The sequence below is a fragment of the Pleuronectes platessa genome, chromosome 15 (assembly GCF_947347685.1).
Source record: "Pleuronectes platessa chromosome 15, fPlePla1.1, whole genome shotgun sequence".
Classification (NCBI taxonomy): domain Eukaryota; kingdom Metazoa; phylum Chordata; class Actinopteri; order Pleuronectiformes; family Pleuronectidae; genus Pleuronectes; species Pleuronectes platessa.
The window spans coordinates 9650760-9671095 of NC_070640.1; the positions used below are offsets into that span (position 1 = coordinate 9650760).

At 42.7% G+C, this 20336-nt stretch overlaps 1 protein-coding gene across 1 annotated transcript in view; it reads left to right on the top strand.

Annotated features, from left to right (window-relative positions):
• The window catches only part of fstl4 (follistatin-like 4), a 182678-nt gene that overhangs the window by 59343 nt on the left and 102999 nt on the right, over window positions 1-20336 (top strand). Inside the window, exon 3 of the mRNA XM_053442452.1 lies at window positions 10736-10978. Within this exon, the coding sequence (XP_053298427.1) occupies window positions 10736-10978 (243 nt within the window). The remainder of the gene's footprint in view (window positions 1-10735; window positions 10979-20336) is intronic.

A 20336-nucleotide genomic window follows, 5' to 3' on the forward strand; every position in this document is an offset into this window, starting at 1 on the left:
CAGATACACGCGTGTGTGCCGACAGGAATGAACATTTTATTTAAGCCTTGAAGAATGAGATATTGTGTCTCCAAATACGTGGCGTGTAGGAAACAGGAGGGACGCTGCTTCCTTTCAGACACTTTCCCTTTGTACACGACAGGCTGCTGGGACGTGAAGGGATTTTTTTCTTAGCATAGATTATATTCCCCGCACTCACACGGTCGCTCAAACCCACTGCAGAAAAACACATTTTAGAGCTCCTTTCATCCTCGGCTGTGCTGGCATCAGTGTGAACATATGAGCATGGCAGCTGAAGAGGACTGATGCTCGGTCCCCATCCTGCCGGAGCCGGAGCTGTGGCTGCAGCAGCGGTGGAGTTGCAGTAAATAATATAACAGACGATGTGAAACAGCTCGTCTGAGTGTCAGAGGTCGTTTGCAGGCAGCTATGTGGGCCGGTGGACATGCAAACACTTGTATACCCACCCACACAAAATGAAGAAAGAAGCAACAACACGACAAATATAATCCCTGGGGAGTCGGAGTGGGCCGCTCGCATTTGCATATAACGAACCCGAGTGTTGTAATCAGTGTAGATTAGTGCTGAGTTAATATTTCGATCAATGAGTTTGAATAGAAAAAAACATCTTACAAACACCTTAACATGTTTTATTACTGAATTGAATCCAATTTAAAAAGAACACGAGACAGTAGAGCCCATACTCCTACTATGCCGCAATTGTCCCCTTAAAGGGATGGTCCACCCAGAAATGAAAGTTCACTCATTTTCTATTTACCACCATGCCGATGGGGGGGGAGTTGGTGACGTGTTTGAGTCCACAAAACACTTTTGGAGTTTCAGGGGTAAACAGTGTAGCAGCCGAATCCGTTACAATTGAAGACGTTAGTGACCTATCTTCAGCCGTGATAACACAACAGAAAAACCATAACGTGCCTCCATTCTGCTCTGGGGTCTCATCAGACTGTCAGCAAGCCCCCAGACATTCATATTCCAGTTGAAACGAGGTCATGTACTCTGTGTTTTAAGCCTAATGGTCCACCGGAAGTCGCTGAGCTTGCAGACGTTAGCATTTTCTGACGGTCCCTGAATGCACCCCATCTGAAGCTATCAGGGGACTTCTAGGCCGGTCGACACTTGGATTACACCACAGGAGCAGTATGGATGCATGTTTAAGGTTTTTCTGTTTATTCTGTTTATTCCGTTGAAGAAGGACTCACCATGGACTTACAAAGTTTACCCCTGAGACTCTGTGTTGTGGACTCAAACACTTCACCCACCCCTCCATCGGCATAGTGGTGAGAAGATAATGAGTGATGTGAAAAAACCACCATATCCTGCAACGTTATAGAAAGTGGTAAAAATAAGACGATCTGTACCAACGTTTATTGAGTTGTGTCCTTTCACCAAATTTCTCGGTAATTTGTCCTGTAGTTTTTCCGTAACCTTGCTTAGAAACACAAACATGCAAACCAACCAACAAACCAAGGGACAGGTGTGTGTGTGTGTGTGGGGGGGCTATAACGTCCTCGTGGTGGTAAAAAGGGTTAGAACTCATCAACAAGAAGAAATTATTATTGTTTAACAATCTAAGTGAAATAGATTCTTGCAAAAATTGTGTTCCTCATTCTTAAAGATGTAGTTGCAGTATTAACATATCGTTGAAATCTTGTGGCTGTTAAAATGTCAGCGCTCATTTGTTCCCAATTCCCAGCATTGTTTTCCATACTTAATTATTGGGGAGAGCCCAGGGGCGGCATCATTATGCGATATTTCACAAGAGGGAAAGCTCTGCCATCCTCCCAAATCATTTCTAGTCCCCTGGAGAGGGAGCCCTGCAGAGTGAGACGCAGATGCTTGTCATACCGTAACCAATGTGACCATGTGACTGACAGCAGACGAGTGTGAATTCTATTTCACTTCACCTTTTATCGCTCTGCTCTAGCCTTCACACCCTGTGGGCACTCACGGTTGGCTTAAAGGAAAACATTTTGCGTCATTCCCCAACCTCTAAATTCAGTGTTTTCTTCCATTCTCACACGTCGCGAATGTGATGGACAATCAGCCTGTTACTTTGAAAGTTAACACTATTTAAAACCTCTTTTTTTTGTTCCACGCTGACTCGACCCAGTTAGTTCCACCTCCCACTGCGGCCCTGACAAAGGCTCGGTGGTATCAGCAGGAGACATGGCAACCGCTCATCTGCCACTCCACAATTGTTGCTAAATGTCAATTGAAATCGGTGACAAAAAGAAAACAGCCTTGTCTGTCAAGAGTAGATTCAGTGGGAACGAGCTTTATAGGAGAAGTAAAAGGCATAGTTCACCCAAAAATGATAATGCATTCATTATCTACTCACCACAATGCAGATGGACGGGTGATCTACGTGTGAACGCGGCTCCAGAGGAGGATATCAGAGGAGACTTGGGCTGAAACATGGTGTAAATGAGGCTGTTTCGTTGAATTTGAATGTCGGGAGTTACAGACACCATTTTCTTCATTTGTATTGGATTTGGCTGCAACGTTGTTCACCCCTGAAAGTGTTTTGTGGACTCAAACACTTCACCCACCCTCCATCGGCACAGTGGAGGGTTGAAAATAGCTGAATTTCTATTTTTGGGTGAACTATCCCTTTAAGTTGTAGAGCGAGGAGCAGTAGAGGGTCACATAATAGAGTTCTATACAGCCTCACAATACACACTCACAATCAGGATTCGGTGAGCAATATGCTGTACAAACACTTTAAACCATGGCTGTGCAATACTTGGTGACTCAGCCTCTCACCAATCACGAACCCAAAATACCCTTAAACCTCCAAAGAAATCCCCAACGTAGTGGATCATAGCTGAGCCCCATGTATCAGCAGCAGCCGCAGTTCTCTCGGGTCATTCCCAATATGGGAGGGACCCTCAAGGCAGAGCGGCTGCAGATACACAGGGATCAGACGATCGATATAGGCCTTTCAGCCGGAGCAGCCAGATGAGCCCGGTGACATTTTGTCTGAGGCTCAGACCGAATACCCCTGCACCGTGGAGGCTGAGCCATCCTTTCTCTCCTCACAATTACTGCCTCACGTCGTAATGTTCACTAATTACCAGCTCACTACTAATTCCTCAGTTTTGTTCATCTCCAGCTTGTCTTTGGATTTTCTTTTGCCCTTTTGATTTAATTCCCATTCTCTTTTTTTTCCTTCCCGCTGCTTAAATCATTTTTGGTGCCGTTTCTTTCTGCTGACCATCCTCCTCAAGGCGAAATCAAAAAGTTCAGGGACTGTTCCTGTTGCACATGAACAGAGTGCAGCATGGTAATACACACAGCAAGTGGAAGCAGTAGGTCTCCTGAGTCAGCATTCTGCATTACGTTGACGCTGGAACCTGTTGTACATGTTCTTATGACTGCTTAAAGGGACAGTTCAATGAAAAAAGGAAAATACACAAAATCTACTCACCTCTATGGCGATAGAAGGGTCTGAGTCCACAAAACACTTTCAAGGGTAAATTATGTTGCAGCCAAATCCAAAACAATTGAAGTAACCGATTCTTCAATTACAAAAACAAGTGTACCTATAAGCCGTCACTCAAAAGAGACTCCAACCAGCATCATTGACACCATGTTTTTAGCCTAAATGTCCTCTGATAGCTTAAGGGAGGATTTGGCTGCAACACTGTTTACCCCTGAAACTCCAAAGGTGTTTTTTTGGACTTAAAAACGTTCACCCATCCCTCCAACGGCAGAGGGGTGAGAAGATAGTTTTCATTTCAGGGTGAACTATCCTTTTAAGAGTGTGTGACTTCACCAGTGACCTCAAACTTGACCAGAGGGCAACCATCAAACTCTGTGTCAAACACGTCAGGAATCATCACCGTCAATTAGATGCTGACGTGCAGCTTCGACCAAGAGACTGAACAGAAGTCTGATAGAGAGCATGGTTGCCTTGCCCCCCAGGTTCACACTCTCAAAGCCAAGTTCTTCGGTCCTTTATGCAGCCTCTAACACGCAAAACACGCAAAAACTAATACAAAAACAAAAGGGAAAAAGTTTTGACACAGACATGACCAGGACGAAGATCTCAAGAGTTTATAGCGATAAGAGTGGACGGCCGTGTCTGTGTGTAAAGAAAATCATGTGATCTCCACATCTCCTCAGTCTGCACCACCCCTCGTCTGAGTAGTGAGGGGGTTGGTGCTGTCGGTGCAGTGAACGTCTCGCTGTGTTGTGCACGTGCCATAGTCTCTGAGGGGGGGGGTGGGTTAAGCTAACAGAAACATCAAGTCAGAAGGAAAACAAAGTCGGCTCTTGTTAAAGAATGACCCGACAAACACCCTTATCAGCTGTAGTCTTACTATGGCGCGTGTTTCTTAAGATTCAGTGAAAGATTGTGGTGTTTCAAAGAGCTGAAACTGTCTAGGTTTAGTTTAACGTGCTTGTTTCATGTACTCGTTCCTAAATGTGAAAAAAATTGTGTAAAAGGAGGATTTGATTGTATTCTGATAGTAGTTAATGCAAGAAATGTATTCAGATGGCATTACTTTCATTACTTTGTTAGGAAAACTGCCCAAAATCCAATAATGATAATAATACTCTACCTGAGTCTTGAGCACACAGATAATGTCTGTGAGCAGAATTCTCTTTCTATTCAGATACCAAATTCTACCATTCTTCAAGTCATCTGACTGAACTCATCCACTCAGTCACATTTAGTGAACGTGTAGGAACAGGTTAACCCATCATTTAGAAAGAGGTCACGGAGGTAATAGGTACTTTGCAGCTCTTAATTGAGAAAAATGGCTTAAAGTTAATGTTTAATTAAATTATCTTCTGAAGTTACTTTGTGCAGAAGTGTTGCTGAAGTTGTCTCTGGGTCCGGGGAGAGAGGAGGTTTTGAAGTCATGTTAACTGTCGCACTGGTTTGTTTGGTTTTTGGTCTTTCAGTCGTTTGGTTGTTATTCCAGTGCCTTCAAAAGTGGAAGTTGGACCAGGGGTCTTCTTAGCTTGCTTTTGCCTTGTGATCTTCATGGCTGAAAAGTTTCAGCCCGAATTCCAAATGAACCCATTTCAATAAACTGCTTCTACACGATTTATCCGACAAACTCAAGCCCACTCTGAAGGTCAGTTAGTATTAACATGACATAATACAGTATGTAGTGTTGAAAGCCTTGAACCATTACCTATCTACTTCAGTAAAAACTCTGACTGCACTCATCTTTCTATTCACTCTCTCATTCAAATGTATCATCTTCATTTCATGCACCACGAGTCAGAACTGATGTCATCTTTCAGATCATATTCACATGTCATGAATTCTACACCAAAGAATGCAGAGGTCAGATTCTGTGCGAATATAAGTGTCACATTTATTTTTTGCTGACTTTTAATTCAAACACCAGCGATTTAATTTGAAGGATTCTACTGAAATAGTCGTGGGAAAACATTTTAAAGGAGTTTGTTCTGAGAGGGCCACAACAAATTCCTCATATATCCAGTTAAGAATATTTTTTATTTGTATTCCAGATTTCTCCCTCTGTTTGCCCACAGCCGTCACGTCACTTCTGGTACAATGCGGCGCCGTCTTATCTGTATTTACGCCTCACAGCATATCTCACCTAGCACCGAGGCTTTGCTGTTGTCCATTGATATTCCAGCTCGGCGTGCGTGTCAGAAGCACTTTGCCCGACTGTGCGGCTGCGAAGGTAGACGGTGTTTGACGGCACGTCTCGGAATTTAATTATCTACAGCTGCTTCGGAGCAAATAGAATGATCTGTAGCATCAGCAGATGTGACGCAGCGTTTCTCGGGCTGCGAAACGACCTTGCATAAGCACAAATGCACATTATAGATGCATATCCGAGCCACACAGCTCTACCTACACAAGTTGAACGGAAAAAAACTAACTTTGTGAGGCTGGACCACGTGTGACGGTATCTGTCTGCTGGCAAAAAGAAAAGAAAAAGTTCACTCTCTCTTCCTCTAAATGTCACACACTGATATCTTGAAGGATCGGTGGCCGCAGCTTGTGTGTTTCCACGGATCAGAGAGGTTGAAGAGACGCTCGTGCCGCAGGCGGCGGGCGAGTCCCACATCAGCAGGGCGAATGTTCTTCCAGTCTAATTAGTAAGAAGCTCAGCATTGTCCCTCTGTGAGGAGAACGTGTCGGAGACAACTAACCCTCCCTCTGTAGCGCTGGATTACGTACAAAATAAACAAAGTCTGTTGTGATTGCCTTTAAATGTTTAAGGGTTTTAAAGAGCTCGAGAGTCTTGCCTCGGGTAGAAACACATTGAGCCCCATCTTTGCTGCTTAACAGAGCGCGGGTTTGCGCGTGAGTACTTTGCTTCCAGAATGAACTGACATACTCCGACTCTCTTACTTCCTACCCGTGGTGTGTGTGTCTGTGTGTGTCAGCCGTGTTCCTCGTGCGAGTGAACCGAACAATGCACATGTGATTGCTCGCAAACAGATCGAAAGCCTCGCTCTGGATTCAGATTACCAATGGCTTTATCTCAATGAGCGAGCGCTGGTTTAGACCGGCGAGATTGTGGCTTCTCCTGACAAATGAAAAGGCAGCAAGTCAGTCGGGCAGACGCTTGTGGCTCTGTGCCTCTAGTTGGGGGTGGGTGGGTGGGGGGGGGGGGGGGGGGGGGGGGGGGGGGGGGGGGGGAACTCACCTTTGTCTGTCCAGAAATGTCAGAAAGACGAGGGAACATTTTCTTTTTGACACTTTTGCACAAATCCGGCAATTATCGGCAGGGGGTCGCTAATCACGTCCGAAAAATAATTCTCTGATTATGGCGGACAATGCCTGGTTTCAATTTCCCTGAAGCCCAGCGGAGCTCAGCGGCAGACTGGTATCGACAAAGAGACAATAGACGGAGAGAATACATGCATAGAAAAATGAAGAGATAAGAAAAAAAAGAACCATAGTTTCAGGATGCGAGGCTTGACACCAGATGGTCAGCCCCGGCATTGTCTTGGCACCTCAGAGCGCCTGAACTTATAAGAGCCATTTCTGAGCACTGTGTCGGCAGCTTAGACCGCGAGGATTATCAAATGACACTTTCAGCCTCTTAAGCAAGCCACAACTGCAGCCAACATGGTCCAAGAGAGCGAGAGACAAAGGACTCCGAGTGAGGATGAACAACCAGTGCAAGTGCTTAGTTTAATGTCAGACAGCTTGCGTATTGTAGATGCCTCCTTTGTGTCCGCTGTGGTCTCTGTGGTTTGAGTGGCTGCCGTGCCTTCCACTCTTTTCTCCGACCAAAACCGAGGGGAGGGCAAAGGGGGTTCGATGCGGTGGAATGAGAGGGAGAGCACAAGGAGGAGGAGGAAGAAGGAAGTCGGCCACCGGTGGATAACCGCCGCAGGATGTTTGTAGCTAAGCGTTTAATCTCTCACGCTTGGAGAATACAAACGATCTTGTAATCGTCCCCGACCTTGACATGAACTGCAAGGTCGCAGGGGAGGCGCGCTATTTTGCATTTCCCACAGATGCTTCGCCGAGAGACGCACAACAATTAGTCGACTGGATGAAAAGGAATTGAGTGTGTCTTATACTGAGTTTAAGAATGTAAGCCTGTCAGATTGTATATAATACATCATTAATAATAACAAAAGTATAATTTTACACTGATATTTGGCATTTTTGCTTGAGTTGTGACTACAACTTAATTTGTATTGTTTGATTTATGAAAATAATAATACTAATTTGATCCTCATGCTAGTTACGTCCACCAAGGAGGTTATGTTTACATCCCTGTCCGTTGAGTGTTGGTTGGTTGTTGTGATTGTCAGCAGGATCACACAAACACTACACACAAACACTACAAAAACTTAGTGAATGGACCCGTTGCATTTTAATGCTCACTGAATTTAACAATGTGATATATTGTTTTTTAACATTTACAACTATGTGTGTGTTATTTGACGACATGCATGTGTTAGCATACACAGATGTTGGGTATTGGCCATGTGTGTAGTGTTTGTTTACATCTACACAGACGCCTCTATGTGAGTGGGAGGGTGCTGTGCTTGTTGTGAAGTGTGAGCCTGTCACTTTGCTTGTGTCTATGCATCAGCCCTGGAGTCACTTTATTATAATTAAGGGACTTTTGATCTCCCACAGCAGCACATTACCTCGTTATTGAATATCCTCAGCGTTTAAGTTATGACTATTCTCCGGGCAAATTCAATTTCTGTGATCAGCGGTTTGACTGTAAAAGCCTTGGGTGGGGGTGGGGGTTCTTTTTAAGTTAAGCCAGTGTGGTGTTTAGTCTTACTCCAGGGATAATAGAGCCGACCCCTTCTCAGCATCTCAACCTCAAAACAGCAGCAACACAATGACCGCTAAGTCCTTTCGGGATGTGTATTTATTCCTTCATAACAGTGAAACAGCCTTTTTAGTGTGCGCAGACTTTTTCTTTTAGCTTTTACAAACAACATTTTTACACTGTAGGTTTCCTCTCCTCCTCAACATGGAATTTATTCCCATATTGTACAATTTGTTTCCCGCAGTTCTGCAGCCAACAGTTATCTGCTCTATGTTTGCCCCGGTTTCCATGGTTAACAACAGACCTTGTTAGAATCAAAGCTGAAAACAAAAAGTTCAGGGTTTAAGGAAATGAAATGAAAATGAAAAACTAGTCTTGCTACAGCTAGAGGAAGAAAAAAAGAATCCTTATTAAGTCATTAAGTCCATCCAGACAGCAGAAAGCTTACACATCTTCCGCCGCTTAAACTAACATTTTAGTTGCACTTAAATGGCATTTACTAAAAGCACTTTGTAGTTTAGCTTTTTTTTTTTTTTTTTAATCATACTTTCTTGATTCTTGTTGTTCTTGGATTATACCCTCGAGGTGGAATGCACTTATAGTAAGTCGCTTTAAAAGTGTCAAGAAATGTAATGTAATGTAAATTACGTAACGTATACTGTTTATTTTTGTATTTAATTTATTCTTACACAAAACATGAACAAAGCACTTTGAACTGGAGTGGGTCCACGCAGGAGGTGTTCATGTTTGTTAATATCAATGCTGCTTTTACGTGATCATGGTTCCTCAGTCATTTTTATCAAATTTATTACAGCTGACATTTTCCAGACGGGTTTAAGAGGCACCGAATCCCCTGTTTGTACATTTTTTAAGCACTTTCTTTTCCACTGTAATAACCCCACAGCGCACGGGGCCCATAAATCCAGCTCTCAGATCATAACAGCAGAGGAGGGTCCCGGTCGAGACACCGGGGTCAGAGAAGATCAATCCAAGGTGATGCGTCTGGCTGGATCAGCAGCTTTTTGACTTGCTTTAAAGTGCAAATAGATTAAATCACGGGGAAGAAGTGATGTGTCCAGGGCAATGAGTGGTGATGTTAGAGATGCTGGCGTGAGCAGTGTGCGTTTGTGCATGCATTTGTATGTGTGTGTAGGCCTAGAGTGCTTTATGAAGATGGTGAGCAGTGTGTGTGTCTGCTCTACAGCTGTCTTTGTGAGGACCCGTTTGAGTCTACATCCTACTGAGTGAGGACATTTTGGGAAAGTGAGGACCTTTTGGCCGGTCCTCACTTTGTGACCCTCCTTTAATGGACTGTTTGGGGGCTAGAATCAGTTTTAGGTTAGGTTAAGGGTTAAGGTTAAGGTTAGGCATTTAGTTTGGATGATAAGGTTAGGGTGGGAATCTAGGGAATGCATTTTGCCAATGATAGCTGTACAAACATGTGTGTGTGTGTGTGTGTGTTTTTGTGTGTGTGTGTGTGTGTCTGTGTGTGTGTCTGTGTGTGTGCGCGCATGTGTGTGTGTCTGTGCTGATGGGGGGCTAAGGTAGGTGAGGCAGAGGATGTGAGTTCTGCGTGTGTTTTGAGAGCACAGACACACTCAGGTATGCATGTACTTGAGTGTTTGTGTACAGATGTGCACACACACACACACACACACATACACACGTGTGAGCAAGCGCTGAGAAGTGTTAATAAGCACACCTGGCTTTAATATTTGTAGAGATTGTATTAAAACAAGAATGTTCCTTGTTAGCACCGTCTTATAACTGTGAGTCTGGAGGTGTTGGCTCAAGCTTACACATTTTCTATTTCTAGTTGTTACTGTATAATTCATCTTGTTACTTTGTGATTCATATGTTTCCTTTTGTTTTATTTTGCTCATATGTAATGAGGTATTTGTTGAGGTTGAGATGCTTGAATCTTGATTTGAAATTGTCCTTTGAGGCTGATGACGAGCACTGGACACCAAACAAACCTCAGTCGCACTGAGCAACTGTCAGTGACAAATAGTCACACAAATTTGTTTCATAATATTTGTTTATATATGCCGAGTTCTGTGTACAGGATCAAATCATTTCTTTTTGAAAGTTGGATTAGTTCACTGCTATGACACATTTTAATAAAGGTGGTATGTGGGACCACTGGTTGCTTCTTCAGGAGACTCATTTGTATTCTGTTGTCAGTTTTGATATTGTCCTTCTTCTCTGTTTCTGTTTTTCATTTCTTTCCACTGACTACACCGGGCTAGATACAGTTTCTACATTTTCAGATAAGGCGCATCTGGTGGATAAGAAACAGCACAGGTGTCATACTGTGGTTTCAGGGTCATAAAGAGATGTACAAATCTGAAAGAAAATGGATGTTTCCATCTCTCTCTAATAAGATTGAATTTGAATCATTAGCTTGTATGAATTTAGTCTATTTGATAAAGCTCCTTTCTTAAATCGACCCTCTTCTCTTGGTATTCCAGCCCTGTCCGACCCGAACGAGGACCCCTGTCAGAGGACCTACTGTGGACGAGGGCGGCAGTGTGTGTTGATGGCGGAGACCGGCCGCGCCGAGTGCGTCTGCCAGGAGAAATGCCGACCCTCCTTTGTGCCGGTGTGCGGCTCCGACGGCAGGTTCTTTGAGAACCACTGCGAGGTTTACCGCACCGCCTGCCTGGAGAGGAGACGCATCTATGTGGTGCACAGCAAGGACTGCTTCTTCAAAGGTACAACACACGGCTGTTACACACTTACTATATGTAGTTCAACAAGTTATTTCAAATCAACAGTAGCCATTTTAAAAGTCAGATTTATTGAGATACTTTGGTATAGGTGAGACTGACAACTTACACAAAAGATACTGGTATATTCTTGGAATTGCACCAGGTATTTGGTGAGTTTTGCTGCTGTGGTATGACTCAAACTTTTTGAAAGTTTTACGTGTTGGTTGTACTTCAGGGATAAATCATCTTTTAAATTTTCTGGATTGCAAATGTTCTTGCTGAAGTTGACCTAGTAAAGAGGCAAAATGTACCTGCTTGTGTTGGTCGGTTCACTGTAGTTATATTGTATACAATCAGCTTCAATCTTAGCAGTTGCAAATAATACTATTTATTATATGAATACTCTCTGACAGGCATATTTATATGACACTATCTTGAAAAAACACATTACTCCATTATTAACTATTAAGGGTTGTAATAATTCTGAAAGTCTGTACCTCAACCCCAGCCTGTTTATTTCTCATTACTTAACTTAATTAACTCCCCATTGCCCAGTTTATACTTTAACACATGCAAATGAAGAAATTATTATTCTATTCAAAGGGTTAGGGTTAGGGTTCATTTCGTAGAGATTACACAGACACATATTTATCAATTGACACAACTGATTGAACCATCATATCTGTGATAGAAGATTGATAGCAATTTATTGAGATAACAGATTCACACCAGTTATGTTGAAACCATGACAGCTCCCCAGAAGTGAAGCCAAAGTGTGTTGATAGTCCCCTGGTGGCTGGCATAAGTCCCATCTTTCTCCATGTTCGCGGATTGGACATTGACCAAATTAAAAAGTCAAAGTACACGTCAAATACGTTTTTCTCACAGATAATGTCTATCATTTTAATTTGGTTTTTATCCATTTACTGATGCTAAATTGGGGTGGAACGTCATGATTGGCTCACGATTGGATGTGTCATGTGTGCTCCGTCCCCCGATCACTACTGCACCGAATCTGGCACAGATAGGCTTCATGTCTGGAATGGGTAGGAAGTGGAGACTCGGCATCCATCTTAATATATACAGTCTGTGGTTAGTACAAAAACACACAAAAACAAAACAAGGTATGAATCAATGTCCTAAATAAACCGTGGATGTTAAGAATTGTTATACCCCAATGAATTACTGAGTTAGAGATTAACAGAAAGCCCTGGAGTAGGTAAACATCATTAAGTTTCCAAAACACAGTGCTGTTGCCATGCCACGACAGGAACAGAGTGCTACTGCACAGCGGCTGCATGCCTCTAACATCTCGCCCCGCATCACTGAGAATGGTGCAGGTTAACACTCTCCCGAGAGGAAATTGCCCTCAGATGATTGTGCGATACCTGCGGGGCAGAGTTTTGAGCTATTCCAGGGCGGTGGCGGGGCTTCGGCTGCAGCTTGATGTCGAGACGTTTAAACAATAATGGAGTTGTACAGACAAAGCGATTGTTTTGTAACACGCTGCCACCTGTCAGGCCCGAGTCCCACGCATCAATCATGGTGGAAATCATGCTGTTTCTGTCAGCCGCATATTCAGGTGAGATGAGAGAAGGGAACGGGTTTTGTAGTGTGGCTACGCAGGCTGTGGCTCTGGGTCAAGGCTTTTTCTGGGGAACAACAACGCTGAGCACTGACGCTGGCATTTGTTCTGCGCGTGTCACCCGCCGGCTTGTCGTGCTGGTAATTCCACCCAGCGTTTAAACATCTGTGCCATAAGCATTTGGACCATATTAATAGTACACTTGTAAACGCGTTATGTGCACATACACAGGCTGACCCCGAGACACTTCTCCCCTGCGCTGCCTCGACTACATCGATATCCTGGCTCTCACAAATCACCACTAGGTTACTGTGGATCACCAGTTCCCTGAGGTAAATCACTAGACTGCTCACTCATTAGCGAAAAGTGCGCTCTCAGCATGAACAGTCACAGTAACTATCCAACAAACAGCTCAGACGCTTCATCATGACTTCGATTTAAAGGTAACTAGAGCAGGCACACACACACACACGCACAGTTACACACAGGCACACACTCATTATTTTTTTATGTTATACGTAGACTGTTCCTTCTGCTGGCATCTCCGTCTCTTTAAATATGGTTTTCCAGGTCGGACTTGTATTAAATGTTGTTTATTGTCCCCTGAGGCTTGGATGTTAAAGTAGAAAGAAAAGCACATCAGTGTCCTCCCCTGTATTTATGCAACAGTGTTGTACTTCATTTTGTAGAACATTCGTATCTTTTGTTTCACGTTCAGCCTCCTTTCCCAAATTGCTCCTGCTCAGGTGCAAATTTCCCTGCTCCGCTCAGATATGATGTTGCTACACGAATGTTCTGTACTGAAGGATTTTCATGAGCTGAGCAGGTACTGCAGCCAATAGAATCACAGGTATGACATTGACCAATCTCCGTTGGCCTGTGTATTCTGCCGCCTTAGGAATGGGCCCCTGCAGAATAAACCACCTTGTTTTCTTATAAATGGAGTTAGTGTCAGTATTTAGCAGTTGATTTCAATATCCACATCTATAATCATCAGATAACTCAACAAAAAAATTGTATAAAATCTCTCTGCCACAACAGATACATACAACAATATTGTATAGACAAGCCGATATTAGTCATGGAGCTGTATGTTGTTGTCCCCTCGCAGTGTTGTGTTTCACTTTGAAACAAATTGAATAAAGAGTTGATAGAACTACATTTTCTCCCTCCATTCGCAAACATCTAATTTATTTCTTTCTTATTTTTGATTATATGTTTTTTTGGAGCCTCGAGATTAAATGTTTGTTTGCAAAAAGTTCTTAAACTCAGTCTGAGACCCTGACTCTCACAGACGAGAATAGATCCCTCAGGTCCCTGAAGCTGTGAATTAAGCCACACGGCCCAAACTTTTTCCCCCCTTATTTTTATTTTTTTATTTTGGTAATTTTGCTCTCAAAATTTGATAAACCTAAATGCTGTGCTGTGAAAGCCAATTTCCCTCAGCTCAGGGCTATGGCTAAAGTCACAGTGTCAAATTTGGTAAGTGCTTATGCAGGCTTTCGTCTCATCATATCGGGATTATTGTGATTCACTGTGCAGAGCCGGTTCAAAACTCTCCACCGTGCCAAAAGGCAAAGGGGGACCACTTCCTGTTTGTGCTGACCTCTGATCACTCTTCCACTTACATAGCTGATTTAAGGTTCTGTCTATTCTTAAAGCTTTGAGTCACATTTACAACTATCTCTATCACTGTTCCACCAGTGGGTCACTCCGGACATCTGACTGAATGTATTTTAAGCTAAGAAGCGACCCCAAGGCTGTAAAATAGCATTTTTGTCACACTTCCCTCATTTGAAACATTTGCATGCTGTGGCTGCGGAGCCTTTCAAATTCTTCAATCTTGGTTATTTACACCACAATTTGCAAATCATGTCCTGGGGATAAGTAGACTTTCAGATAAACGGCACAATATATCTCCATGTGCCTGATTGGACAAGTGTACCACTCACTTTGCCGTCATCAGTCTTTACCATAGTGTTTTCTCATACATGTAGAACCGTGTATTCCCTTTAATAAAGATTTATGCAGTAGCTATGTAGTTGAATGTTTTGTGTCCATGACAATGGCCGGCAATATTTCTTATACATTATGCATAGTTCCGTAAAGCTCATGTGTGACTGTGTTTGTGTACACACACACACACACGTTGCAACATCAGTTGTTGTGTATGAGCTGCAAATAAGAAAAACAACTTTTCATTTAGTTTTATGATTCTCAGGCAGTGTGTGGCGGGTGTGTGGGGGGGGAGACAAGGGAGGCGGTTTAATTGTTCAATCCACAGAGGTAAAGGAATCGACCACTTATCTGTGTGAGCTCATATATGCTTCTTGGAAGGAGGCTGTAGCCTGCCTCTGACCTGATAGCACTGGTGGAGTCTAAAATGGTTGTCAAGGGCTTTGTGGTTTGTGACAAGCGGCACTGACGACTCTCTTTTATGCAAAGCAGCCCCGGTCTTCTCAGCCAAAGAGGATGACTATAAAGCTGTGGATGGGCCTGTTTTTTTTTTGTTTTTTTTATGCCTTGTCTATGGTTTCTTTGTATTTTAAACACAGTATGTTTAGCTGGAACTGTAATCCATGTGTCTTACAAATAAATGTAAGAAACGTGCTAAATGCCACATTCACGAGTAAATAATGACATTTTCAATGAGGATGTCCACATTTTCATTTCATTTGAGTTGAGGCTAAATGTATGTGTTTGTTTTCTCTGAGAAGTTGAGTAAGCCAACGCTCACACAGCCCCAATCTGATTTATTGACAATGTGAACAGAACAAAACAGATTGGAAACTTAACTTTTTAATACAGATTGGGGCCACTTTCAAATGTGGTTCTAAAGCACATACAGATCAAGAATTGTTGACACACAGAGTGCCGCGTGTGACGTCTTGTTCTTCTGCTCATGCGGGTCACACCGGAGTCGTGACCAGTTCACATTGGAGTCTGATTCAGGCCACATTTGAATAGTTATGTGAGCAGCTACTTTATTAAAATCTAGAAAATAATCAGAATTAAGAAGCAGGGCTCGCAGCGTGAACGTAGTGTTAAAGTCCAAAACCAATCACTCAAGCTAATTCGTGAAATTAACATCCCACTCTCCATGCTGAGCACTGGGCTGCGAGTCGACCCACTTCTGACCCGGGCTTTGATTTTGATCTCTTCTTTTTAAAAAACATTTGAACAAGAACTGACTCAAATTGATTGATCACTTTCATCTTCCTGATGAGCGAGACACTCCCAGCGAAGGCAGTTCAAACAGACATCTGCCTCCATCGGGTCGTGTAAGGCTTCTCAGCGGGGGGGTTATTTAATACATCCCTTTCCACGATGACCACTTCATTAGGGATGAGGGACTGGTGAAACTTGGATGTTGCTCCGTTTACTCCCGGATCCGACACTTGATGTGTTGCCATTCGTCAGAGAGAAAGCAGAAGTGATTCTCTCCAGTGAGCTGTGCTTTAATTTGGAACAGGGCGCTGTTCCATCCATGTATCCATCTGGTCATCCATCTATTAGGCCCTTTATCCCCAGCCTTTTTGCCTTATAACCCATACAAACAAATGGGGGGGTGGGGTCTTCATTTATTGTGACAAGTTGAGCCAAAATATGTTTTGCGTGTATTATTGATGTTAATAACCTCAGACTTAAACAGCCCATAAATTGACGATGAGCCAAATTGCCATGAATATGCCAGGAGCCATGATCTCGGTGAATTCCTTTCTCTTTGCTTCCCCCCCATGGCCCCGATCACTCCCTTAAACCCATCCATCAGCTTCCCTATGTTTGTCATGTGTCTGACTTCTCGAGCTGCCTCAACCATCCCGATTAATCTTTATCTGCTGGGCTCCTTTGGAGAATTTGAATCGAGGGCAGTCGTGGTTATTGCATTAGTCATTGAAGCTATACTTCGCTCGTCCCTCTCTCTCTCTATCTCTCTCTGTCTCTCTAGCCCTCTCTCTCTATCCCTCTCTCTCTCTCTCTCTCTCTCGACCCACGGTAGCGCTCTGCCTCTGCCGTCCATCTTTTTGCTCACTAACCTGCTGCCCCCCCTTTGTGACTGAGGCCCTTTAACTTGGTCATTCGAACACGTGGCTCTCTTAAGGAAGATCCACTTCGGTGTTATTTTCAGCCCTGAAGCTTTTTGTCTGCTTGCAGTAGAGTGCTAACAGTAGGTTTGGATTCCATTATTTGTGTCATATGTGAAATGAAAAGGTGGCATTCATACTGGTGGTATTCATACAATCCATCCAACACTTTTATGAAAATTGTACCAGTATTGTTTCTTGATTCTGGTACAGAGGCCTGCCCTTGTTTTATTTTGTAAGATGTTGACAGTCATTTCACAAACCTCCAGTCGATTTATATATTTTATTCACATTTTACGTACTTAAAAACAGATATTTACTGGAAGCTCAACTCCCCAGTGTTCTACTTGTTCACCATTTATTACCTTTTTTGATGTAAAATAACAATATTTGTTAGATTAGATTATACTAATATATTAGTGGTGTCTGAGCTTGTAGTGGGAACCATTTTGTGGCATCATTTTCGAAATGTGGTTTCTGGGTTAGTGTCAGTCTTTGCTTCCAAATACAAATGTGATGCATTCAGGCTAGTTTCCTGAATCTGTGTCATGTGCGAGAACAAACCAGTTCAATCCAGTCGACAAAAACAAAATAATAATGCCGTAAATAATAGGATTTGCCATAAAACCAACAAAAAAACATGACTTAATTTAAAAGTTGTCCAGGTCACCACATTGGACCAGAAGTTGCTGTCCAACTCTCTGTTAGGTTAATAAGAACTAATGCCGGCTCGGGTTACCAGGTGTGACCCGTCTCCACACACACATGAACACACACCTAACACCCTGCAGGAACTCCCCTGACAGCCCTTTATTTGTTACAGTGGGCTTATTAACGAGCAGTCCACCCGTCCCCATCCTTCTTTTGTGTTTGTGTGTTTTTTCTCTCCTCGTTTTCTCTCCTCAGCGGTCACGTGGGTCTTGCCTCATTAAGCTGATTTCCTCCCCACAGATTCATTATGGGGGAAGTATTTGCCATATGAAATGGATGCCCTGTCCCAGATAGAGATGTCCCCTGGTCCTGCTCTGGTCCCCTGCCTCGTAAACATCACTCTCCCTTTATATGAAAACCAAACGCTCTCTTTGGTCACCGATGTAGTGGTAGTGGGACATAGTCAAGGATACTGCGCCAAACATTCGGTGCTGTCCAATGCGCCACGGATAAGGCAACACCTGGTGTGGTATTCAAGCCCATTGAAGCGTGGACCTATTTCCTGAATCCTGTCCCACCATTAGTGGGATAGACTCGCAATTGATGGTTTATGTTAATTCTTTGGTTTTTGTTTGAGAAAAGTTTTTCTTTTTCACAGAATAATTTAAGCAACATATAACTTCAATAATACAACTTTTGAAATTATTCATTCCTCAGTTCTTTACTTTTTAATAAACCCCACACACACCACACACACACACACAGACACACACACACACACACACACAAAGAAAAGGCTTCCTGTTTCATGTGCTGTACTTATCACGCCATAGTGCTGCAGAGGAATCTTTCCCCAACATCAGTTGGTGAAAATGAATTAGTAAAGCTGCCTCTCTTGTTGGCAGCAGTAAATGGCAGCAAGATGTCAAATCTGGGCAAACTTCTGTATCCGAGCCCCGAAGGTAATACGATTGGTGTAGTAGTGCAGCTTCAAAGGGCCTGACACCACGCTGACAGCTGGCTGTCATTGAGAATCTATAGCTGACTATATCCTGTGGCTTCTGCGGTACATTCAGCACCATCGACTTTAGTCAGACCTTGGTGAGAGACTGTGGGTTCACCTGTTTACACCAGCTCGTAGCCTAGGATCTCCTTAGGGGCGTCACAGTATCAGATTACTGCGGCCAAAATAAGTCACAATATTATCACAACATCTGTAGAAAGTACCAAAAAAAATCTTAGATAAATAATCATAATATTATATAATTATTATAAGGAATATAAATACCTTTTATGTTTGTGTGTAAACCACAAAGTTATTTAAGAGGCACTGGATTGATTTACATATATCATGTGTATGATTAACACAATATCATTTTAAAATAGTACGATTACTCTCGGGGAAGAAAAATAGAGCTGCTCACAATGTGAAATTGCAGTAAATGATCAGCTGTTTTCTTCATGTCATTTGTTCGACCTTCATTAATGCTTTGTTGGATGATGAACACAAACAAAAGCATAATTGTTTTCTGTTATTTTCTTGTGTAAAATATGACGTTTAACTTGTTTAAATATCCACACACAGAACATGAAAACCCAAACCATTATTATTCATTCTTTTAGGGATGTTTGGCTGATGTTTGTCTCATGGGATATCTTACCATTAGGGATTAGAATTAACCTAAATTAGAGCGGTTGAAAGAAAACTTAATCAAATCTTAATTTCCATTCCTTGTCATCTTTTGAATTAGGGAACAAATTACAGATGATTCCAGTTCGTTGGTCTTTTTTTTATGTGCTTCTCTTCTCAGTATTGAAGGTGGAATTATGACTTTTTATGCATGAGCACCTTTCAAAGACATTTCAAGGTCAATGTTTTATGAAATTGCAGAGGCTTTTAGATTGTCTTGTCCTGATCCACATTTATATCCCAGTCACTTTCCTCTCTGCTCTTATTGCACACTCTGCTTTTTTTTGTTCCTTAATTCTTCGCCTCACAAACATAGACTGCCTACTCATCCTTTTTCCTGGTCTCTGCACACATACAAGCACAGCAAGTTAAACACACAGATGTACCCTCTCACACACACACACACAAATTAACACACACCACTTCTGTCATGACAAAACAAAATAATCTCTTCTGAAAGAGAATGTTTATTCATGCCTAAGAGATTTTGACATGCTTGTCACAACACTGGCACTGCCTATCACTTTGCCTTTTCAGTCGGGAGCCTCACTCCGTGGCACCACAATGGGCTTCTTGGATCAGCTGTGCAGCTTCAGCTTTTGACTCACGCTTTTCTACGGAATGGCGCTTTATTGAAAATTGAAACGTTAGAGATATGAACGACTTAATTGAAATTACAGCTCCATTTCAAATTCAATTCCTGCATTTGTCTTTCTGTCTCCTAGTTTTCATTGTTGAGGTAAATAACAGATCCCTAATGTTGACATGTGTTCAGCGGAGGCCAGTTTAGCATTCCTTCTCATCTCTTTTGGAATGAACAGGTGGCCCTGCATCATGTTTGGAGCTGTTCATCTGTGCGGTCGCCTTTCATTACTGTTCATGACACCACTTTTTTAAAAAGCTGTTGGCAAATGCCTCAGAAACGCTGAGAAATTAGTATGTGACAAATGATTTGATTTGGCCTGTCCTCTTCATATCTCATTTTGCTCATCAGTTTAATGGCTGCATAAAAGGGGAATACAAACGGCTGCCACTGGTGCTTCCGGACACAACTTAGAAAACTTTGCTCGACAGATGTGTTTTTGTCAAAGCTGGGATTCAATGACAAGCAGGTGAGATTGTTAACTCCTGTTTGTGCATTCACATTTTTGACAACCATCAGGTAATGGATTTACTTTCCATAAGGGGAATCATTCCTAGTGGTAAAATGTATCTTTTATACGATATAAAAACCCTTTGCTTTCTCTCTTTCTCTTTCTCTCTCTTTCCATCTTTGTTTCTGTCCCCTGCAACCCATTGTCACTCCTCTCTTCGACCACTTCTCTCTCCTCTGTATCTCTCCTCTCATTT